This window comes from Rattus norvegicus, chromosome 16, assembly GCF_036323735.1.
Source record: "Rattus norvegicus strain BN/NHsdMcwi chromosome 16, GRCr8, whole genome shotgun sequence".
Lineage (NCBI taxonomy): Eukaryota > Metazoa > Chordata > Mammalia > Rodentia > Muridae > Rattus > Rattus norvegicus.
In genome coordinates this window covers 86,928,942-86,949,769 of record NC_086034.1, presented here as the reverse complement: position 1 = coordinate 86,949,769, position 20,828 = coordinate 86,928,942, and the positions used below count along the sequence as shown (strand labels likewise).

The window sequence follows — 20,828 nt, the reverse complement described above, 5'->3', positions numbered from 1 at the left end:
GGAGGACTTATTGCTTGCCCTGGCTGGTTTTATATCAGTCTGATTCAAGCTGGAGTCATCTGAAAGGAGGGAGCCTCAGCTGAGAAAAATGCCCATAAGACACAGCTGAAGGGTGTTTTCTTAGTGATTGATGGGGAGGGCCTAGCCCGTTGTGGGTTCTGTAAGAAAGCAGGTTGAGCAAGCTTTGATTAGCAAGCCGGTAACCCCTGCTGGCCTCTGCATCAGCTCTAGCCTCCAGGTTCTTGCCCTGCGTGAGCTCCTGCCCTGACTTCCCTCAGGATGAACTGTTGCCTGGAATTGTAAGAAGAAATAAATTCTTTCCTCTCCAAGTTGCTTTGGTCATGGCTGCATCATCACAGCTCTAGTAACCTAACAAGATGTGGCCTGCAAAGAGGACCTAGGTTCATTTCCTACATACATACACACATAGTGTCCCATGATCTGGGCTCTGACCAGGCATGCATCTGATGCGCGTAAATGCATGCAGGACAAAACACACAATACCATTCATATTAAAAATACAATTAAAAATAAACATGAATAAATACCAATTACATATCTTGCCATGTTGTTTTTTTAAGTCTAGGAAAAAGAAGACCGAACAATCACTAGAAAAAATTAAGTGTTTTTCCTTCTGCAGTGCTGGGGTTAAAACTAGTCTTTCACACACACACAGGGCACACATGCTACTCACTGGGCTACTTCTTCAGATCTTTTGTTTAGTTTCCATTTTGAGAACAAACCTCACGGAGTCACCAAAGCTGCCTTGGATGCTGGCTGAAGCCCAGGCTGGCCTTAGCTCATGGTCCTCCTGCTCCAGGTTCCCTGGTCGGCTGAGGCTACAGCTGCACCACCAAGCCCTACTGAATGTTATTTCCTAAATAGCTCGTTAAGGGGCTCACTGTATCTCAAGTGATTGTGCTTTTGCTCAACACGTATGAAGCCCCGAGTTTGATCCCTGGAAACAACGACAAACCAGTATTAACTAACTAAAAACAGAATTTCACAGATTGGCAGCAGTTTTCATAAACGTGTAGATTACAGGAGAAAATTCAACTGGCTCTACCAATCACCCCTGGAGACAACGAGGTGCAGACAGCTTGAGTCTTCACAAACCTCTCCTGGGTTGGTCACTATTATTAGTTTCACTACTGTGCTGTCTTTAAAACATTTCCTTCTGGAGAGCAGTGTTTTTTCCCTCCACGAAAATTGAGAAAATGAATTATGAACAATAAGTTATTTCTGTGCCATTAAGGCACAAAGGTTCAGTTTTTAGCAACAACAAAAAATTGTTTTTATTTGTGTGTGTGTGTGTGCATGTGTGTATGTGTGTGTGTGAAAGACAGAGAGAGAAAGAGAAAGAGTGTGTGTGTGATTGTGTGTATGACTATGTGTGTAAGTATATGTGTGTGTGAGGGAATGTGTATGAGTGTCTGTATTATGAGTGTGAGGGTATGTGTGAGTGTGTGTATGACTGTGTGTGTGAGTGTATGTGTGTGAGTGTGTGTGAGGGTGTGAGTGTATGTATGACTGTGTGTATGTGTGAGAGAGTGTGTGTGAGAGTGTGGGAGAAAGTATGTGTGTGTGAGTGTGTGTGAGTGTGTATGTGAGTGTGTGTATGAATGTGTGTGTGAGTGTGCACACAAGTGTGTATTTCACAGGTAGGTGCCATGAAGTTAGAAGATGGGGCTGGAGTTACCACTGGTTGTGAACTTCTTGAGGGTGCTGTTGGACCCTGAGTCTGAGTCTCGAGAAGAACATCCAGTGCTCCCGATCGATGAGCCATCTCTCCCGCCTCCTAAAGATCTTTTGATTATGTGCTAACAGACATAAGATGGATTGTGTGGTGCCATCGCTTCTCTTCTGGATGTTCCCTGTAGCTCAGACAATTTATAAATGTCACAACAGAGATGGCCCATATCACTCACCTTGACCATCATCCTGAAGACTGAAGTCATGCTTCTAGGTTAGTATTGACTGATTTTTTTCCACAGTAATCCATAAATATATGGTATGCTCATTCCTGCTCAGTATTGAACACAATTCTCTTTCTCTGTGTCACACACACACACACACACACACACACACACACACACACACACCACATGCCATACACACATACTCAGACATACATACACACACCTACACACACACACTCATACACACCTACACACACTCACTCATACACACATACATACACACTAACATGTACCACACACACTCACACATACACACACACACACACACACACACACACACACACACACACTCCTGAAAAATATCACAAAGTCACCACAGAGGCAAGAATATAAGAAGGGTGATTCCTTTAATATAGTCCCTCATGTCGTGGTGACCCTCCCCAGCCATAAAATTATTTTCATTGCTATTCCATAGCTGTAATTTTCTACTATTCTGTAAACCTCTGACATACAGGATATCTGTTATTGTGATTCCTAAAGGGGTCGAGACCCATAGGCTGAACTGCTGCTATGTTGGGACATACATATAATCCTGCACATGGGAGGCTTCAGTAGAAGGGTTTCTGAGTGCAAGGCCAGCCTGGGCTTCTTAATGAGGAGTGGGCCAAGCAGAGGTACACAGTGAGACCTCATGCGTTTGTTAGAGAGTAGTTGTCACAACCTTATGTGCACTGAGAATAACAGAAGCCCCCTGAGAGAGGACAGCAAGGTTCGGTTCCTGGCAGGCGGACCCTCAGATAAACTGTGGGCGGGTCACTTTCATTCTTCCTTTGGGATTCACAGCAGACTAAGCTTGTGCACAGACTTGCAAAGGTGAAATCACACATGCAGAAATCCCCACAGTCACCTCTAAGGAAGACCTTTTCCAAACACCCCTCCACCCCGTTTCAAACCTCTCCTACCCAAGTCTGTTGGGAATATCCCTGCACAGACTCCCATGTGTTCCCAGGACTCAGGACTTAAAACCGCACCTGTGCCCTGTGTGGTGGCTCTCCCTTATCCCCCTACCTTTCCTGTCTTGCATGTAACACAATTCCCATCTGTCCTCTGTTTGCCAAAGTCCTAGTTAATTGTTAAATAAAATGCCACGCTGTTTGTGAAATTTGACTTCTGCTAGTCATAGTCAAATGCTTCCACAACATGGTGTACTTAAACTATCCATGACCAAAAAGAAAAAAAAAAAAAAAAAAAGGAGGGCCTTATTAATTTACTAATTGAATTTCCTTACAAGCCCAGTATATTAAACACATATTTTTTATTTGCTTTCCTGAAGCCTAGGATGGTTCTGGATATGAATAAAGGTTTTTTTTCTACTTTCTATAAACAATCCACAGTAGATATGTGTTTTGTGCCCACCTGGAAAGGCTCTAGGATCTGGATTTAACATTTGTAGGATCCTTGACACCTAAAAACTGCAGATACATACATAATATTGCTACCGCTGAAGATCAACAAAACCCCCTCCTTCGAGCTTTTATTGAAGCAGTTTTTAAGAGGATGGACATGCACTGGTGGTCTGACTTGACTCTTGTCTCCCTGTGTATGGCTGCAGCCTTAGGAGCCGATGGTCTCTGAGTAGTTCAGCCATAGGAATAAGGACTACTGCTTCAGCCCGTGAAGATGCAGCATTGCGAAGGCTAGGCTGACTCCACGACAGGCTTCACACAGGCAGTTTAGGAGACGAGGCCTACATCTCTATTTCAAAATACTTGACAACTCCAGGCAAGTCCAGGCCTCAGCTGCGGCCCCACCACCCAGCCTCAGGCAAGGACAATGGGTCACTAGCAATTTTCAGACTTCCTCAGCATCAGCTCCCAGCCCCCACACCCTGGTAATGGAATGTCCCTAGATACAAAGCAAGATAAAGGTCACCTACCACAAAATTCCCCTAATGTGCTCTAAATCAGGCCTGCGAGCTCAATTGGTTGTCTATTTTGGTAATGGGAGACACCAGCATGCTGGACTTCTACAGAATAAAACACTCTGCGTTTACATACTCTTTGAGTCCAGGCCATGATTCTTCAGCAAATCATGAACCCTTACACCATCAACCCAGAAATGCCAGCAGGCAGCATCTTTGTGACATGCCCAGATAAGATTGCATCCATGTCACCATTTCATTATCATGAAAATGAATTTTCAGTTGATAACTCAAATTTGAGAGAAGCTCAGGAGTAAATCAGGAGACCAACTAGCCAAGTCCTCGGTAAGGAGGAGAGTGAGTTCACCCGAGTCTGGGATCTCAGTCACATGCTGATCACAGACCTAAGTTGCACACACAGGATCCCGCCCTGTCATATAATTGCATGATAGTGAGAATGACACATACACTTATCTTCAACGAAGAAGCACTTTGCGAGCTTTTCTTAGCCTTAGACGTCTTAATGTATCTCTGAGCTTCAAAAAATAGCAGCATTCCCGCATGGTTTCCGAAGAAGAGTTTGGATAAATATAAAATCAATGGGATGGCTGGGAGTGTGCACATCAGTACAGACGTAAACATTCCAGGATTATTTAAGCGACATATGCAAGAACGGATTCATGGTGAAGAGCCGGTTTCAATTTTAGCTGGATTTGCTTTACTAAATTCAAAGCTGTGGAGTAAAAGTTTTATATTTACTACAGTACGTGAAAATTCCAATGGCCAATGCAGAAAACAGTCAGTTACTGTTCGCATCTTTAACTCTCCCCATGAGAATCGGGTGCTTCTCACGGACGCCAATACCTTCCTTAAGTTCTTATAGTTGGAAAGACTATTTCTTCTTAGTCATCGTAGTACATTACAGCGCCAGGGTTTCCAGTAGACAATTGCCAAGTCTTGATTTATTACCTAAACTTTTCCCAATACAATATTGAACGCATTTCAGAGCACTTAGTGCCATTTCCTGGTGGAGTCTTCTTTCCGACTTTAATGACATCTGAACAGCTCATCAGCAGAAGGTTGACCTCTGGCCTCCTCAGGGGTACCCTGATCTCTTACTGAGATCTCCACATGTGCACACCTGCATGCACTGTGAAACTCATATCAAATGAAGCTCTTCCTGAAGGAGAGGTGAGCAGGCAAAGGGAGGAGAAAGGGGACAAAAGGAGAGGGGGGAGGGGCAGGAAGAGAGGAAAGGGGAGGGAGAGCAGGGAATGGGATGGGGGATGGGTAGGGCCAGGGTGCTGGGAGAGTGCAGTGGGAGAGAAAGATACTAAAAAGGAGAAAGAAGCAGGATAAACAATGAGTGAACAAATAATATAATTATACTGGTGATATGAGAGGTTTCATCTACCAGATTAAAGGGCTAAAAATGAATGAGGATGTGTTAATCTAAATTTTTAATTGAGCATAAAAATCAAAACATGAAAATTGAAGATTGTGTATCTGTTAAAAGTGCCTGCAGCCAGACTTAAGACTTGAGTTCCATTTCTGCTACCTACCTAGGAGGAGGAAAGAACAGGTCTTCAGGTTGACTTCTGACCTCCTCATGTGCACTGTCCCTCTTACTGTGACCCCCACATGTGCACACCTGTATGCACTGTGCCCTCCACATGTGTGCCCCCTCCCACTTTGACCTCCACAAATGCACACGCCCACACTTTACTGTGACCTCTACACGTGCACACCTTCATGCACTGTGACCCCCACATGTGCACACTTTCATGCACCATGATTTCTACACGTGCACAACTGCATGCACCGTGACCTCCACATGCGCACAACTGCATGCACTGCGCCTGACTATTTTGCATATGCCTTTACTTGTATAAATATAATAATTGTCATGATGTGTTTTTACATATTCAAGACCTGATCTCTGTATACCAGTTAAAGGAAAAGAATTGCATTAAATCCCAGGGCTTGGGCTCAGCACTCCTTTGCCTGGAGCTGTAGCAGATATCCCACCGAGGTTTTTAGTGTGTGTGTGGGGGGGTGAATCAATGTGCAAGTGCTTGGGGGACAACTGGTTAGACTTACTTAATACACTTTTACACACCTTTTAGATTAAAAGGGGGAGGGAAAGGCACAGTGCATTCAATCTAGTCTCTCTGAATAAGAGGATACTTGGCCAGTGCCAAGTAGAACCCATATTAGATCACTAAACTGTCACTTGACTGGTCCATGTTCTCTCCAAGACAGATGCTCAACTTTGGAGCCAAATTTGCAACATTCTTCTCCTAGTCCCCCAGGCGTCTTCAGCTAGCAGTTCTAGGTCTTCTTATTAAAATAATAAAGCATCCAGTCAGCACGCATCACTCCTAAACGGCCTTGACTCAGTTCTCTATGCCATTCTAAACACAGCCAAGAATAAGAAATAAAAACAAGACCTGAGGATCAGATGTTTTCAGCTATGCTCTGGGAACATGTAGGCATCAAGGTACGGTAGTGAGACTGAATGAACTGCTCGACGACATCTGAGAAGAATCAATACTTTAATGGATTACTTTGTCCAGTTCTGTTTTGCCATCAGTCATTTAGATGGCCCACAGGGAAAGAACGGTATGAGGGGAAAAAAATGCAGTCAAGTTGTGGAATTCCAACAGGCAAAGGGCCATGGTGTCTTAGCTGGGGGCTCCATATCGCCTTAATATTTTATTGATTTTTATGTTCAGTATATTGGTGTTTTGACTGCTTGTGTGTGCGTGATATGTGTGCAGGGCTGGAGGACAGAAGAGGGCGTTGGATGCCCAGAATTGTTACAGACAGTTGTGAGCCTCCACATAGGTACTAGAAATGGAGTTCAGGTCCTCTGAAAAAGCAGCCAGTGCTCTTAATCTCGAAGCCTGTATATTAATGATTTTAGAGTCTGAAATTAAAAAAAAATATATGGCATCCGTTTTGCTGCTTGACAAACATTTATTATGATGCTTTGATTTCTTCCATGTTTTTTTCTTCTGCTTGCAGGTTTGATGTATCAGCACCTTGGCTGTTCGTGAATCCTTATTTGGAAACTGTGTTTGTGTAAATCCAGCAAAAACAATGTAAAAATAGTATGTTTGTATTTGTACCTGGTTTAGCTGTATCACACCTCATCAATAAATCTAAGAAAAACTGGAAAACAACTTTGAGTAAAAATGTTAAGAGGATTACCAGAACATGGGGATGAGAGGCATCTGGAGCCCAAACAAGGAGAAAAACAAAACAAGACAGAACAGGAATTGAAGAAGTCGCGGGGCTGGCCTTCTACTTAGACTATTACAGAGCTTTCATGTGCTGTAAATTTTACTTCCTAGTATATCATACATTTTGCATTGAAACATTCCAAGAAGGATGACCATGGACGAGACTTGTATAAGGTGAAATCTATGTTTGAGTCAGCTAGCTGTCCAATGCTAGAATCTCAAAGCCATCAGAGTGACCGTGAATGGGAGTCCTAAGGTAAAGTCACACGAGAGTCTTTGTCAGAGATCAAAGTTCACAATCTGTCTATCAATACAAACTGTAAACCTGAGGTTGGAGTGAGAAAAATATAGTGGGCAAACATTAACACAAGTGTATTAAAATATCCAGTGATTGCATTGAAGTCAGAGAGATAAGAGGTCTAGAAATAAGAAGACGTAATCAGTAGTCCTGCTTAATCCATTCACTCACTTCTCAAGAAATTCGTCAATGTCCTATTTTTCACACTGTGCTTCATTCTATGGAAATCATAGTATTAACTGAAGACAGAAGAATTACCTGTTTACTTTAGGATACATTCTCTCAGAATACACTGACATTCTGCACTGCTTGTTGTCGAAAAAATCCAGTCATCAAAGGTGTACAAATTAAAGTATATTTCTTTTAGGCTGTATTCTTATTTCTTCTACTATTATAGATGAGTATTCTATCTATCTATCTATCTATCTATCTATCTATCTATCTATCTATCTATCATCTACCTACCTACCTATCATCTATCTATCTATCTACCTACCTACCTACCTATCATCTATCTACCTACCTACCTACCTATCATCTATCTATCTACCTACCTACCTACCTATCATCTATCTATCTACCTACCTACCTATCATCTATCTATCTACCTACCTACCTACCTACCTATCATCTATCTATCTACCTACCTACCTACCTATCATCTATCTATCTATCTATCTATCTATCTATCTATCTATCTATCTATCATCTATCATCTATCTACTTACTGGGACAAGTTACCCAAGCTTGTCCTAGATTCCTGGGTTCAAGTTTTTTTTTTCCATCTCAGCATCCTCTGTGGGAACAGTGCACACACATGGCTCTACCCCCTCTGTAGTTTACTTGAGTTTGAAAAAATGGTCCCACATTTTCATTTATAGGGACTTCAACTTGGATCAGTCTCAGCAGTTTTGAGAAAATCTAGAGAGACTAAACTATTTACACAAAAGGTTATCGCAGCTCACTTTCATCCTGTAGCATAAAATCTATATGGCTGTGGTCACTTTACTAGATTAACCATGTCAGTTATTTCTAAATATGTGTATCATAGAGATTAACCAGTGTAGTTTGGAAACAGAAAGACTTCCTGGCCCAGTTAATGCATGTGAGGTGATCACTGTGTGTCCATAGGGCCCTTAGGGACCTATAGTACTTCAGAGTGTTTCATACTTATTTGGTTGGAGCCCACCACAATTTCAGGAAGTGTTTTCATCTTTGAGGTTTCCAGCTATAGTCAAATGGCCAGCTCCCTGATCCACATATGAAGGGCCATAATTTCACCCCTGCCCTGGCTTTGGCTTAAAGTTCTGGGCCTCTTCTTCGTGTAGTCCCACTACTTTCTTGCAAGTACTGCTATGACCACAAGGTCTTCCTGGAGACTCTTCTGTGACCTCCAGAGTAAGATAGCAACAGACTAAACAGGAGTGTAGCAATTTGTCAGGAGAGTGATACATCCTGTAGACTTGCTGAATTTTTTAAAGCAATTAAAAGATATTTTAGAATAGACAGAGAAAACATTCAATCCCCAAAAGATTTAAGCACCCGTCATAGTCAGGAGCTAGCTAAGGTAAACTCTGAAGTTCCCGAGTACCTCTGTCCCACCAACCTGTGTGACCAGGGACAGAGCAGGCAGGAGTTGTTATTTAAAATCTCACTAGAATGTCTTGAGACAGGAGAAGACAGCCTTGAAGTGCCTCAAGGAAACAGATACATTTAACATTTTAGTCCTTGCCTTGAGTTGTACTCCAAGGGAGAAAGGAGTCTCTACTGGTTTTATTAGGATACTTTGTAGTAGTTTCAGTAGTTTGTATCAGCATTGGGGGGAGATTTCTTTAAAAGGAGCTCAGGGAACCCTTTTCCTTCCCTCTGCTTCCAGTCTTGTTTCTAGCATAGTCCAATACCTACAAGCCATATTCAGTTTGTCCTAAACATCATTAAAGCTTGGAAAATGGAGGAGATTCTGGTTATTTCAAGACTACTTTGCTTTTACTAATGGAGACATTTTGAGAGTCTGCTTTCCATATCGAAGGAGGCTGTCAGACAAGCACAATGCGCAGATGTTTGCACACCAATAGAAATAATTTATCATAATGCTGTACATGTGTTGTTGTGGACAGAGTGATTATGCTGCTGAGGTTTTGCTTGTGATGTTTACACATGAGTTATATATATTTATGTCTCTGTAAGGCTGTGCCAAGTATATATAATCTATTCCTTTTATGTATACACATGTATGCAGGTGAAATCAAATACATGGCTTCAGTTCCTGGAAAACAAGAAACACCTTTCATTTCTATGTATACTCAGTACTGCCAAGAACTCCAGTTGACTCAGTTACCTAAAGAGGGTGAAAATCAAAACTCAGAAAGATTAATGTTTGAGTGTTTCTCCGATATCGAGTATCACCCGATAATCCGTGCCTTTTGCACATGGCTCTGACATCTAATTACGTCTTTCATTTACTGCCCTCCTCCAGCAGGAGTTAATGATTCATTCACTTTAGAACCAATTTCCCTCCTTCCTTCCTCCTTCCTGTCCTTTCTCTTTTTTTCCTTTTTCTTTCCTACCTTCTTTTATTTAAGAGGGCAGGGTCTGTTGCATAGAAGCATGAGTTCATTAGTGAGGGACTAACGTTTTTGGTAGTGATCACGCAGAGGAGTAGCTTTTCATCAGTACATTGTGGTAGGGGGAACAATACTACCTTTGTTATGGTAGAAAATCCAACATAATGAGTTGCCCAAATGTAAGCGGCAGAGTGAATGACCTCTATGACGTTACTTGGTGATCTGCTTAGCAGAACCACTGTGGTTCATAGACTGGAATTCCCTTCTGCTGAAAAGGAGACAACAATGAACTCAGGGACACTCGTTCCATATACATCTACGAAGCAGGTACTATTTTCTTGATTTTCAACATGCCTGCACGGGTAACTGTTTTAATATTGCAACTCATTATCCAGTGTGCAGGGGATCCCTGCTACAAGGCAAACAGAACGAGATGATGGTGCCAGAGAGCAAGGCTGGAATTTATTCTACCACAATTAACATGCGTTGAAGTTAAACGCAGTCAGCGTACGCTGGGAAACCTGCTATGAATGGCTGTATTGTGGGCTAACCGCAGCCTGTTTAAAACCCTCTTCTGCTGGGATCTCCTTTCCTGCTTTCCTTTGTTTCTGGTGGAACTGTGTAAAGGGGGACAGCCATGGTAATGATAAACTTAAGGCATAGGGGGGGCCACAACTGAATGTAGCAAGGGCAATATCCCCTGGGAATTACAGATTACCCAGTAGATCTCAGCATTGACTAGGACAGGGTTCCCCTCCAGCTCGCTTGCCCTCTTTTTACCTAAGTCATGGTTTTGTGTTCAGACTTAGCAATGTAGGGTTTCAGCTAACACCTACACTTGTCTTTTGTGTGAGCTCAGCTCCCAGGAAAAGTAATGTAGTTTTTCTTATTTTTCCATTTTCACATTCTAAGAAGGAAAGCAAAATTCCTGTCTCTTTTATTTGGGGAGAAAGCATCTTTCGTGAGTTGCAAGAGGATATTAAGAGAAAGTAAAATCCTGTCCCTTCCCCCAACTATGTCCAGGGTTCTAGAGTTCAGTTGTTATCATGGTGTTCTATATTTACAAAGAATAAAATCTTCTCTTCATACCAGCAAAAGGGTTTTGTTTTTCCCCTTATGGCAAAATGTAACCATTTCAAGAATGCAATGGCTACAGCACAAGCCTGAAGGAGCTTGAAGGATATTGGAGAGATCAGGTATGGTTTTTCCACTGAGGGGCAGGCAGTCTTCCCAGGAGATGTAGCCACTTACCTTCTGTTGTTTGAGTACAGCTCTCTGGGCAAGTCTTCATTCAATAAAACACTGATAGGGATACTCAAATGCTTATTTCTGCATGTGTTTGGCTGTCAGTAATACAGTTACACTGTCTCCCCAAACCCATATTGCCATGTCTCATATCCCCAAAGAGTACCATGTCTTCACAAATTAAAATATAGTACGTGTGTGCGCACACACCTGTAAATAATTCTCTATGTTTAAGGGGGAAAAAAAAGAGAGAAAGAATTGTTTTTAAAGAAAAGGAAAAAGAAACTGAAGAGTTTTGCACTTTGGTGTTTTTTTTTCTTTTTGTATTTATGCAGACCATTTTAGGGTTTTCAGTCTCAACAAAACACTAGTAAAACAAAGAATCTAGTAAAATATTTGTGCATGTACTGCTAAACAATTCTAGCAATTTTATTAAGCAATACCTTTATTATTTAATATTCTTAACAGACTGGAACAAAACATTTTATTCAAAACAAAATATGCATACTGTACGCATGTCGCAGGGTTAAGCATGATGCAGAGGTTAGATCTGTCTGAACGAAAACAAACACCCGGGGGGAATTTTATAGCTATAAAGTTAACAACTAAATTTTGTTCACTAAGAGGACCTTGTCCATGGATTTCCTTCATCTCTCACCCACACAGCAAACCCACCGGAAGTGCACTTCCCACGTGTAGTTAGAGAACAGGAAGGAATGTGAAGTGTCTTTTTAAAATTATTAGTTTCGTTTGTTTGTTTTGTAAAAACAGCCCTTATTAACTCTCCCTTCCACTGGCCCTACTGTAAACCCATAAAAGCCTTTTTAGAAAGCAAATTCATACACACTCAGCAGGTGAAATGTTCCCACAAAGGAAAAAAAATACGAACAGTGATTAGACTTCTTTTTCTCAGCCACCTAGAGCTCGCTGGAGTAAGGACGCTTCTTCGCACTGTGGTAAAAATGGCTGATCTGTTGATTGCTTTGAAAAGATTCTCCTCTGTGATAACGCAGAGCTGTATACATTTTACACCTGAAAGAATCTGGAACCCTATGCTGGGGGCAACACTGAGTTAAAATGGTACATATTCTGTATACTAGGAGCCCTTCCACCATGAGAGGGGAAGAACAGAAGTCTGGATTTGCGTTCTTGGTCTCTGCTCTCATCCCTCGAGGCAAGCGCCTGATGTTGAAGAGGGTCTGCTTGCCCACATCTCGCGGGCAGTAGGCCATGGGCCGCTCCTGTCTGCCTGGCCAGGAAGAAAGAACCCGGGATGGGCACCGGAGCGACTTGTCCACGGGGGCGTGCTTCACTCTTCTATTATGTGTGGTGTATATGTGTGTTTCCCACATAAAACTCTGAACTGCCTGACTCTGAGCACACCGTTGGATCACCCAGAGGAACTGCTAGGCCCCTGGCTCTCTCTGCTCCGGCTTGTGCAGAATACACACCCACCATGCGAGACACAGACAGAAGCAAGCGGATGTTGTCTGCTTAGGGACAGAAGAAGGCGAGGGCCAGCAGGGCCTGCAGGGCGTGGCGTCCATGGGTTGGAAGGAGGCTTAGGGATTTTTTTTTTAATTTTTGTTGTTTTCCTTTTTTTGTCTTTTTTTGTTGTGTTTTTTTATTCTTTTTTTGATGTTTTTTTTTTTTGCTACACCATGAGGTTATAGCGGTCATTCCTCTATTAGAAACTGACAGGACATAGACAGAATTATCTGATGGACACACGATGACTAGAAATCGATAGATAGACAGTGGAGAGACTTAGTTTACCCCCAAAGAAACCCTGCATTAACAAGTGCAGAAAATAAAACAAACTTAAATTAAATTAAAATAAAAACGGAAAATAAACCCAAACCGAACTGAAAGCAAAGAAAACCTCCAAACATTAAAACACAGTGTATAAAATGGTGTGAGAAATTGAGTCACTTGCAGCCTTTTAGTTGGTAAAAAGCTGCGACTGTGTCCATGTTGGGGATCGGGCCCATCTTGTTAAATATTACCCACAGGCCTTGCGGGAAGTCCAAGGGTAGAGCACCCGGGTGGGTTCAGTCCCCGGGCTGCAGCAGGTGAGCATCCCGGGTGGGTCGCTGCTGCTCTGTGCACGCGCCTGCCCCTGCCCCTACCCAGTCCCGCGCTGTGCGCATGCCCCTGGCTGCGCTCAGTCCTCTCGGGTGGAGTTGTCCTCGAGCGTGGGGAGGCCGCCCAGGCCCAGCCCCGTGGAGTTCTGTGCCGCAGAGGCCGTGAGCACTGTGTGGAGGAGGATGAGGACGAGTACACACAGCTTCAGCCTGCCAGGGCACAGTCTCGTGGCCGAGGACACTGTGAGCGACGTCCTAGGACAGGAGTCTCTTCTGTCCACGGTCCCTTTGGGTCTGGGTGTGGATTGCTCCTCGCTCCTGATGTCACAGCATTCGGGTTCATCATTGGTTAGGAAGGTTTCGTAGAGCCCTGGGGGGAGAAGAACAGGATAGTTAGAGGCCAAGGATGCTAAGGGACTGGGGAGGTTGCAGGGGACAACCTCATCCCAGGGGGTCCTTCAGGAGGACTGTAAGTGTGGTGAAGTGTGCTCTGGGTTTCTGTGTGCCCTAGAGTGTGCCCTAGACCGACTTCCAGTTCCAGATGAACGTGGATATCAGTGTATTTGGCAACCATTCAACCCTTAACAGGTATGAAGTCACTAACCTAACCATATGCTAACACCAACAAGGCTTGCCAAGTGAGAGAGCCAAGAGGTCAGAGCCCTGGAAACCTTGCTTGTCCACAGTTCCCCGTGAACCTCATTCTGTCTGTGACCCTAAAAGAATAGGAGGGGCCTCTCCACATCTAACCAGCAGCAAGTCCCTGTTTGCTATACTTGGGTGACCCCAGGGATTGAAGATTTAATAAGTCAGTGTGGATCCTCACACACTGAAGCACTTGCTGCTGGTCGACCCCCCTCTTCCTCTCTCCTCCCTCTCTCTCTCTCTCCCCCTTTTCCTTCTCTCTTCTTCTCTCCTTCCGCTTATCTTTTCCTCTTCCCACTGAGTCCTGCTTCTTTCTCTCCTTTCTCTGAAACACGCATTACTTGTATATTAAAATTGATGCGTGCGAACTTTGGAACTGTCAACATGATGAGTAAAAGCTGTAATTTCTCTCATTTGTGTCTTGCTGTAGTGTGTACACTATAAGATGCTGTGTAAGCTGTCTGGCGGCCAGTGTGCGGTTGCTGCTTCCATTTTCTTTTCTGATTTTTCTCATGGGCCTTAGAATGAACATCCAATCACATCCCAGTGTTTAAAATCTTAGCGACAAGAGAAGAATTTGGTGACTTTTTTTTTTTTCATGTAAAGCACTTGGCTTGGTGAATAACAGAAATAGATGGATAATTTTGACTAACGTTAACAATAGTGGTTAGCCATGGCATTTCACCACCATACACCCAGGTCCAAACACCTTTCCTGTCTCTCACAGCTCAAAGTCCTACAGTCCTGGCTCTTATAGAACACCCAGTGGGGCCAGGCTGCCCTTCCTTCCTTTGACTTCCTCAATGTCTGCCTTTATCTCGATATCCCTCAGGAGTAGATGAGAGGAACCTTTGTGTGAGGTCATACTAATAGTAATTTACTCTTCAACACCACGATTGTTTTCTTTCAATCACAGTTGCCCAATTTTGTGTCAATTTCGAAACCCAATCATCAACTTCAAAGCATGAACTGAACATTTTCACCGTTACATTCCCAATATAAGACTACCTAGACAAAATACACAGTTCATGAGCACTTATTGCATAAGGAACTAAACACATCTATTCACTTAACTACAAAGAAGCTTTTCAATAGTGTACACCTCAATATGTTTATAGTGATGCTTACAATAGTCATTTCTTCTTAGGCATTCAAAGGTAAACTTCACCTTCGCCTAGGAAGAATATGGAAAAAAAACTGAATTAATGAGATCTGTAGCTCCGACATTTTTAATGTATATTTTCTTGCATATATCTCAGTGATAGACCAGTCATTTATTAAAGTATATGTTTACAGTACTGTACACTACAACAAGAGCTGTTATAGATATACAAGTAAGACCCCAAAGATCATTTGATCATTTATCAAAGCTAAGAATTGAAAAAGTTTTTTCACAAGGTCATCAAAATAAGAAGTAATTCTTGTTGGAAGTCGTCACTCAGAAGTTGGATTCCAATTTAAACCAAAACTGCTAGAGACAAAATAATACAATTGGTGTGGGTCAATGGCCCTTGCTTGGGACTGCCACAGCTCCCACATTCTCTCTTTCCCTCCTCATCTGGAGAGTTTTCACTGGGAGACATGTACACATGCTGAAGTTCAAATTATTCCCCAGGACATTTCAGAAAAGGGAGGAAAACAAAATTTCTGAAGCATTAAGTTTCAGGTGCTATCTTTTCAAGGGCAACATTGTAAAATCCTTCAGCCACAGCTCAAGAAGAAACAGTAGCCTCTACAACTTTGCTCCTATGGCTCTCTGATTTCCTTGGAACTAGTATTTCTTCTTGCACCACCATCCTTCCAGCCTAGCTCCAGACACACAGCTTCATCTACAGGGGATTCATGACAGCTCATCCTGAGGAAGAAACCACTGGATTCCCCACTCACTGCCCTGGAGGTTCCCATGCCTGTGTCTAACAACCACTCTGGAAATTAAGAAGCATATCTTGCTGTTCATTTTAGAAAAAAAGAAATGTATTAATAATATATCTAGTTAATACATGTAATTGCATTAATAAAGGAAAGTACCAGGCAGTGTTTTAATACATGTCTGTGTTGTACCAGGTTTGGATTAGGTTAATCATGGCGATCCTTCTTTTATCATCTCTCTATGGGACGATGTCTTTCTCCTTTTTGTTGCTGGTGGCCACCCCACTGTACACTATCACATCAGTACGTACTCTTGCTTTTGTTTGGAGTCCCCTGCATTTGGAAAACACCATTCTACTCACAATGTCTACAAGACCAACTGCGTTAGAGTCATGTGGTAGTGGCGATGGGACCCTGTTTATCTTCTGCACCAGGTTTATTTCTCTTCACAGGACCGTGTCAGTTTTTATTTACATTGCTGAAATGGCAGGGTTTCCCTAATTTCTTAGAATTAGAATGGTATACATCATCATCATCATCATGACATCATCATCATCACCATGACATCATCATCATGACATCATCATCATGTCGTCATCATCATATCCTCATCATCACCATCATCTTTCTAATCATATCATCACCATGACATTATCACCATGACATTATCACCATGACATCATCACCATGAACATCATCATCATTGTTGTCAGCATCATAGTCACCATCATCACCATCATCATCCTTATACCATATCATCATCATGTCGTCATCATCGCCATCATCTTTCTAATCATATGACATCATCACCATGACACCATCATCACCATTATCATCCTAATCATATCATGATCATATCATCATGACATCATCATCATCAATCATCATCATAAATGGGGGGAAGACACTATTATAAAATTTACATTTTTTTTACCAAGGTAAAAAATGGAATGAGCATGATTTGCAGATTTCATATACAAGACATTTCGATGAGATCATCTTTGGCATTTTCATCCTCCCTTTTGTAGTTGTTTTATTCTTGCATGTTCATTATAAGTAGGAGAGTACAGAGTATGTCTGATATATGTAGTTTCAGTAGCGTTAGGTATTTATGCCATAGCAGCAGTGATGTCTGCACGGAACCAGCGTTTGCTTGACAAGAGTGTTGTGCAGCTGAGCTCACAGCAAGTGGAGGAGGTGCTCCTGGACTCCCATCCCATCTAAGGAGTTCATGGCAATGCATAGCTGCTGGGTTTGTGGGTCCAGCAGTGCGGCCTCTGACAGGCTGCCCATGCTGCAGTGGAAGTTCCAGATCCAACAACCTACAGGCAGCACTCACTGAACTCTGTGTGTGTACAAAAGCAGTGTTGCCAGGAAAAGTGGTTCAGGGATGAAGAGGAAACAAGAGGGGAGATGGTTAGGGTGGACTACAGTGGAGACACTGTAGTCAAGTAGGAAATTCTTACACAATGAAAAATTTAAAAGGAAAAGCAAAGGTTAATAGGGGGAATTTCTAAACTTCATGAGTCTATTTTCTTAAAGGTAATTATAATGCGTTCCTGTTTTACTTTCTGATTACTAATGTGTTGAGGTGATTTTTTTTTAATTAGGATAGTTTGTGTTTTAAAATGATTCATGCTGTAAAGTTTGACACTTACAGAGTTCAAACTCTTAATTTATCTCATTGCCTCTTTGTGGTTAATGTTTCTGTTCTTCTTTTATGTCCTTGGTGAGATTTGAGTGTTGCATTTATTTTCTTTGTATTATTAAAGATGTACTCCTGCCCTTATCACATTATTCTTTCTGCTAATGCATTGATTTCTGTCTTTGTGTTGTTTTAATTTGTTTTATATATTTTAGAGAATACTTTTGTCATTCAGGAAAGTTTTATTTGTATTAAGTTCAGTGGCCTTTTCTTATACAGTCAGTTCTCCAAGTGTTTGACAAGTGTCTTGTCATCTCTTCTGCTTTTTGTTGTCTAATCTCTTCTGCAAGTGCTAGCGTATTATTGTCATGATTAGCATCTGTTTTGATAAATTTCTGTCTACTCAGAATACTATCCACTGAGAAATGTGTAACATAGATGCTCCTAATTATTTTTCCATATTTATTTTATGCATATGAATTTATAAATAATAACCTGTTGCTTCCCTATTTATTTTCCTGTTATGTCAGCAGGTACAAGAATTCATCATTTATGTTTCTCAGAAACATTTACTACTAACCAAGAAGACTGGAATTCCAACATTTTAGTTATAAGTTACATTTGTTGAGGTGTTTGCAATAAGATTTCTGCCTTGACTTTGGGTTCATTTTGTTTACTATCAATATTTCTTTTTATAACACAGCACATCCGCTGTTGAGTCTTGTTTTAATTTTTTATGCCCTCCCTGTATTTTTTCTCAGTTGTGTCCTATATCTCAGAGTTTCACACTGGCTGAAGAAGTTGATCCGTTATATTTATTGTCAGATCTGTAGTGCTTTGCTCTGTCTTCATCCCATAATATGGTTTCCGAGAAATTAATATTTTAATCATTATTCTCCTTCCCTGCCATTTGGTGTGTAAACATACTTAAGCACACAGTTTTAAAATTTTAGGAGTTCACACTGTCATTGTTTTAGATCCTGCCTTTAATTGTTGAATGAGTGAATTGACATGGATTCTTTTTATTTTGAGACAGTATGTGGCCATGTAGTCCAGAACAGTCTGGATCACATGATTCTTATGCCTCAGCTGCAAGGACAGGTCAGTGTGACTGCACCAAGCTGAAATTTTACCTTTTTGGCTCTAAGTTAGATATTTCAAATCTATTTATTTTCAATTATTGACATTTTATGAGCCCTCATTGAGCAATTTTTAACAGCATTCCCGTATCACCTACATGCCATAACTTCTCTTTCATTTGTCACTTAGAGATGTCTTGGCTGGAATAAATATCAGTAGTAGTGTTGTAGGCACACAAGACACAGCCAGACCCCATCTGTGAGCTCCTTCTCTGAGGAGACACCTCACACCATTCTGCAGTTTTCACTGTGGATTCCCTGGACTATGGAATCTGCCCTTTTCAGTCACATACAGGTTTTAACAGTCTCAATCCTAATAATGAACCACTTTTCAGGGCTTGTTATTTCTATAAATGAAATACTTTTAAAAAAAATTTTTTTACTTTAGATTCAGTAGAATTTAGAGAGAGATGAGAGGTAAAATTTTGGCTTCATATCACCACTTTGAGGCAGGAGCCATACTCACATTTAAATGCGATGACTTACTCATTGCTAAGACCCCCTCCCTCCCTCCTTCCCTCCCTCCCTCTCTCCTTCCCTCCTTCCCTCCTACCGTACCTCCCTCCCTTCGTCCCTCTCTCCTTTTCACCATTATGAGAATCCTGACGTAGTGTTGCAGAAAATGGTTTTGGAAATGGATTTTTTGATCTTGTCATTCCCTTTCCTTTCGTGTCTACAGCGATAGTTACTCTAGTAGAATCTAGGACTTTAAATTCACTCGCCACATTTTTTTAACTGCTCAAGTATTCAAATTGTATATTTTTCTCACAAACAGTAAAAAGTAAAATTTTTTTAACTGCTCAAGTATTCAAATTGTATATTTTTCTCACAAACAGTAAAAAGTAAAATCTATAGAGAACCGCTAGCTCTCAGGGGTTATTTTGTAATTGAGAAGTCAAAATAATGTGGCACGTGTTTCATCTTAACTGTATTGGCCTTCTGAAAAGAATCAGATTTTGAGTATTTAAATAGTTATAGTTTTTAACCAAGTCTTTATAAGCAAGATCAAATTTTAGTACAGAAGTTAATCTTTGAAAATGGCCAGTTTGAGGGTAGGAGACAGGGGCGGGGCATAGTCTCTAACTGGTCAAAGAGGAGACAGGGGCGGGGCATCATCTCTGAGTGGTCAAAGAGGAGATGGGCGGGGCAAAGAAAGCGCTATCACTACACACAGCCGAGTTAATAGGATTTGTTTTCTTCCAGTTGGCAGTGTGGATAATGTTTGCTCCTCTTATTCCTGTCCATTTTTGTATTCCAAGCTCATATCGAGGTAAAATTGTCTAAAAGGAAAAGTAGATATTTCTTTAATTAAAGAACCAAGGGAAGATTTGACAGTCGAATTCCTTGAATGACAAAATTATCTGGGCATAGCCAGAGAGTGAAAAAAAAAAAACTGCTAGTATGATTTGGCCTTTCAAAGTCACAGCTTCCACACCTGTGTATTATGCCATCATAGACAGAAACGTTTGAAAACCACTTCATCTGCGTTAAAAGTGTGCACACATTTTCCCAATATCATTCCACAAACAATACAAGGTGACAACCCTTTACATGAAGTTACTTATGATAACTTCTCTGGAGAAGATTTCAATAGTAGGGCAAGATTAGGATAGGTTACATGGGAATGTGTTTCTCTCTGTAAACACGGGGCTTGAGCAGCCACAGATTTTGGTGGGAGACCTGGACATTCTCTCTATATAAAGGGAGAGTAAACTTCCATCAGAAAGAAATATGACACGCACTCTTCAGAAAGCCAATACGTGAATCCCATTATACCAGGGCCACAGAGAGCTCACTGCATATTAGATTATAGATCACTTCTAAACTGTAAATGATACTCAGTGAAATTAAAATCAAAGATCTGCATTGGAAAGCCAGAAACGTGACATGGAGAATTTGCTCATTCATTAAGACTACAAGAATAAATTGGGCGTTTGAAATGGCTTGAGGCTAAGCAGAGAATTTCCTCAACCAGTGTTCTCAAGTTTTCCAGCAATTTACCGGAACAAAGACAGTTTGCAGCCAGAGAAGTACAGTCTAAACAGAAACCAATGTGCGCTGTTAAATATCACATTTCACATTGTTATTTTCCTCAAAGTCCTCTCAGTGATACTTTTTAATTATGAAAAATGTACTCTGAGAAAACGGAAAAAATATTATTGGACTGGGAGAAAGTACACTCACCAAATATATCCTTCATTTCTTCACCCCACCCGGAGTAACTCCTTGGTGAGCTGCCCGAGGGCTGCTTGAT

The 20,828-nt window shown here is 41.5% G+C and overlaps 1 protein-coding gene across 2 annotated transcripts in view; it reads right to left on the bottom strand.

Annotated features, from left to right (window-relative positions):
- Positions 1-11,619: 11,619 nt before the first annotated feature.
- Nalf1 (NALCN channel auxiliary factor 1) overlaps positions 11,620-20,828 on the bottom strand; it is a 522,611-nt gene continuing 513,402 nt past the window's right edge. The window contains exons 3-4 of one of the 2 annotated variants that reach the window (NM_001402489.1): positions 15,050-15,095; positions 11,620-13,646 (exon numbers count right to left, since the gene is read on the bottom strand). In NM_001402489.1, the coding sequence (NP_001389418.1) occupies positions 15,073-15,095 (23 nt within the window). In that variant the 3' untranslated portion in view covers positions 11,620-13,646; positions 15,050-15,072. The remainder of the gene's footprint in view (positions 13,647-15,049; positions 15,096-20,828) is intronic. The other variant, NM_001402488.1, reaches the window with a different exon arrangement.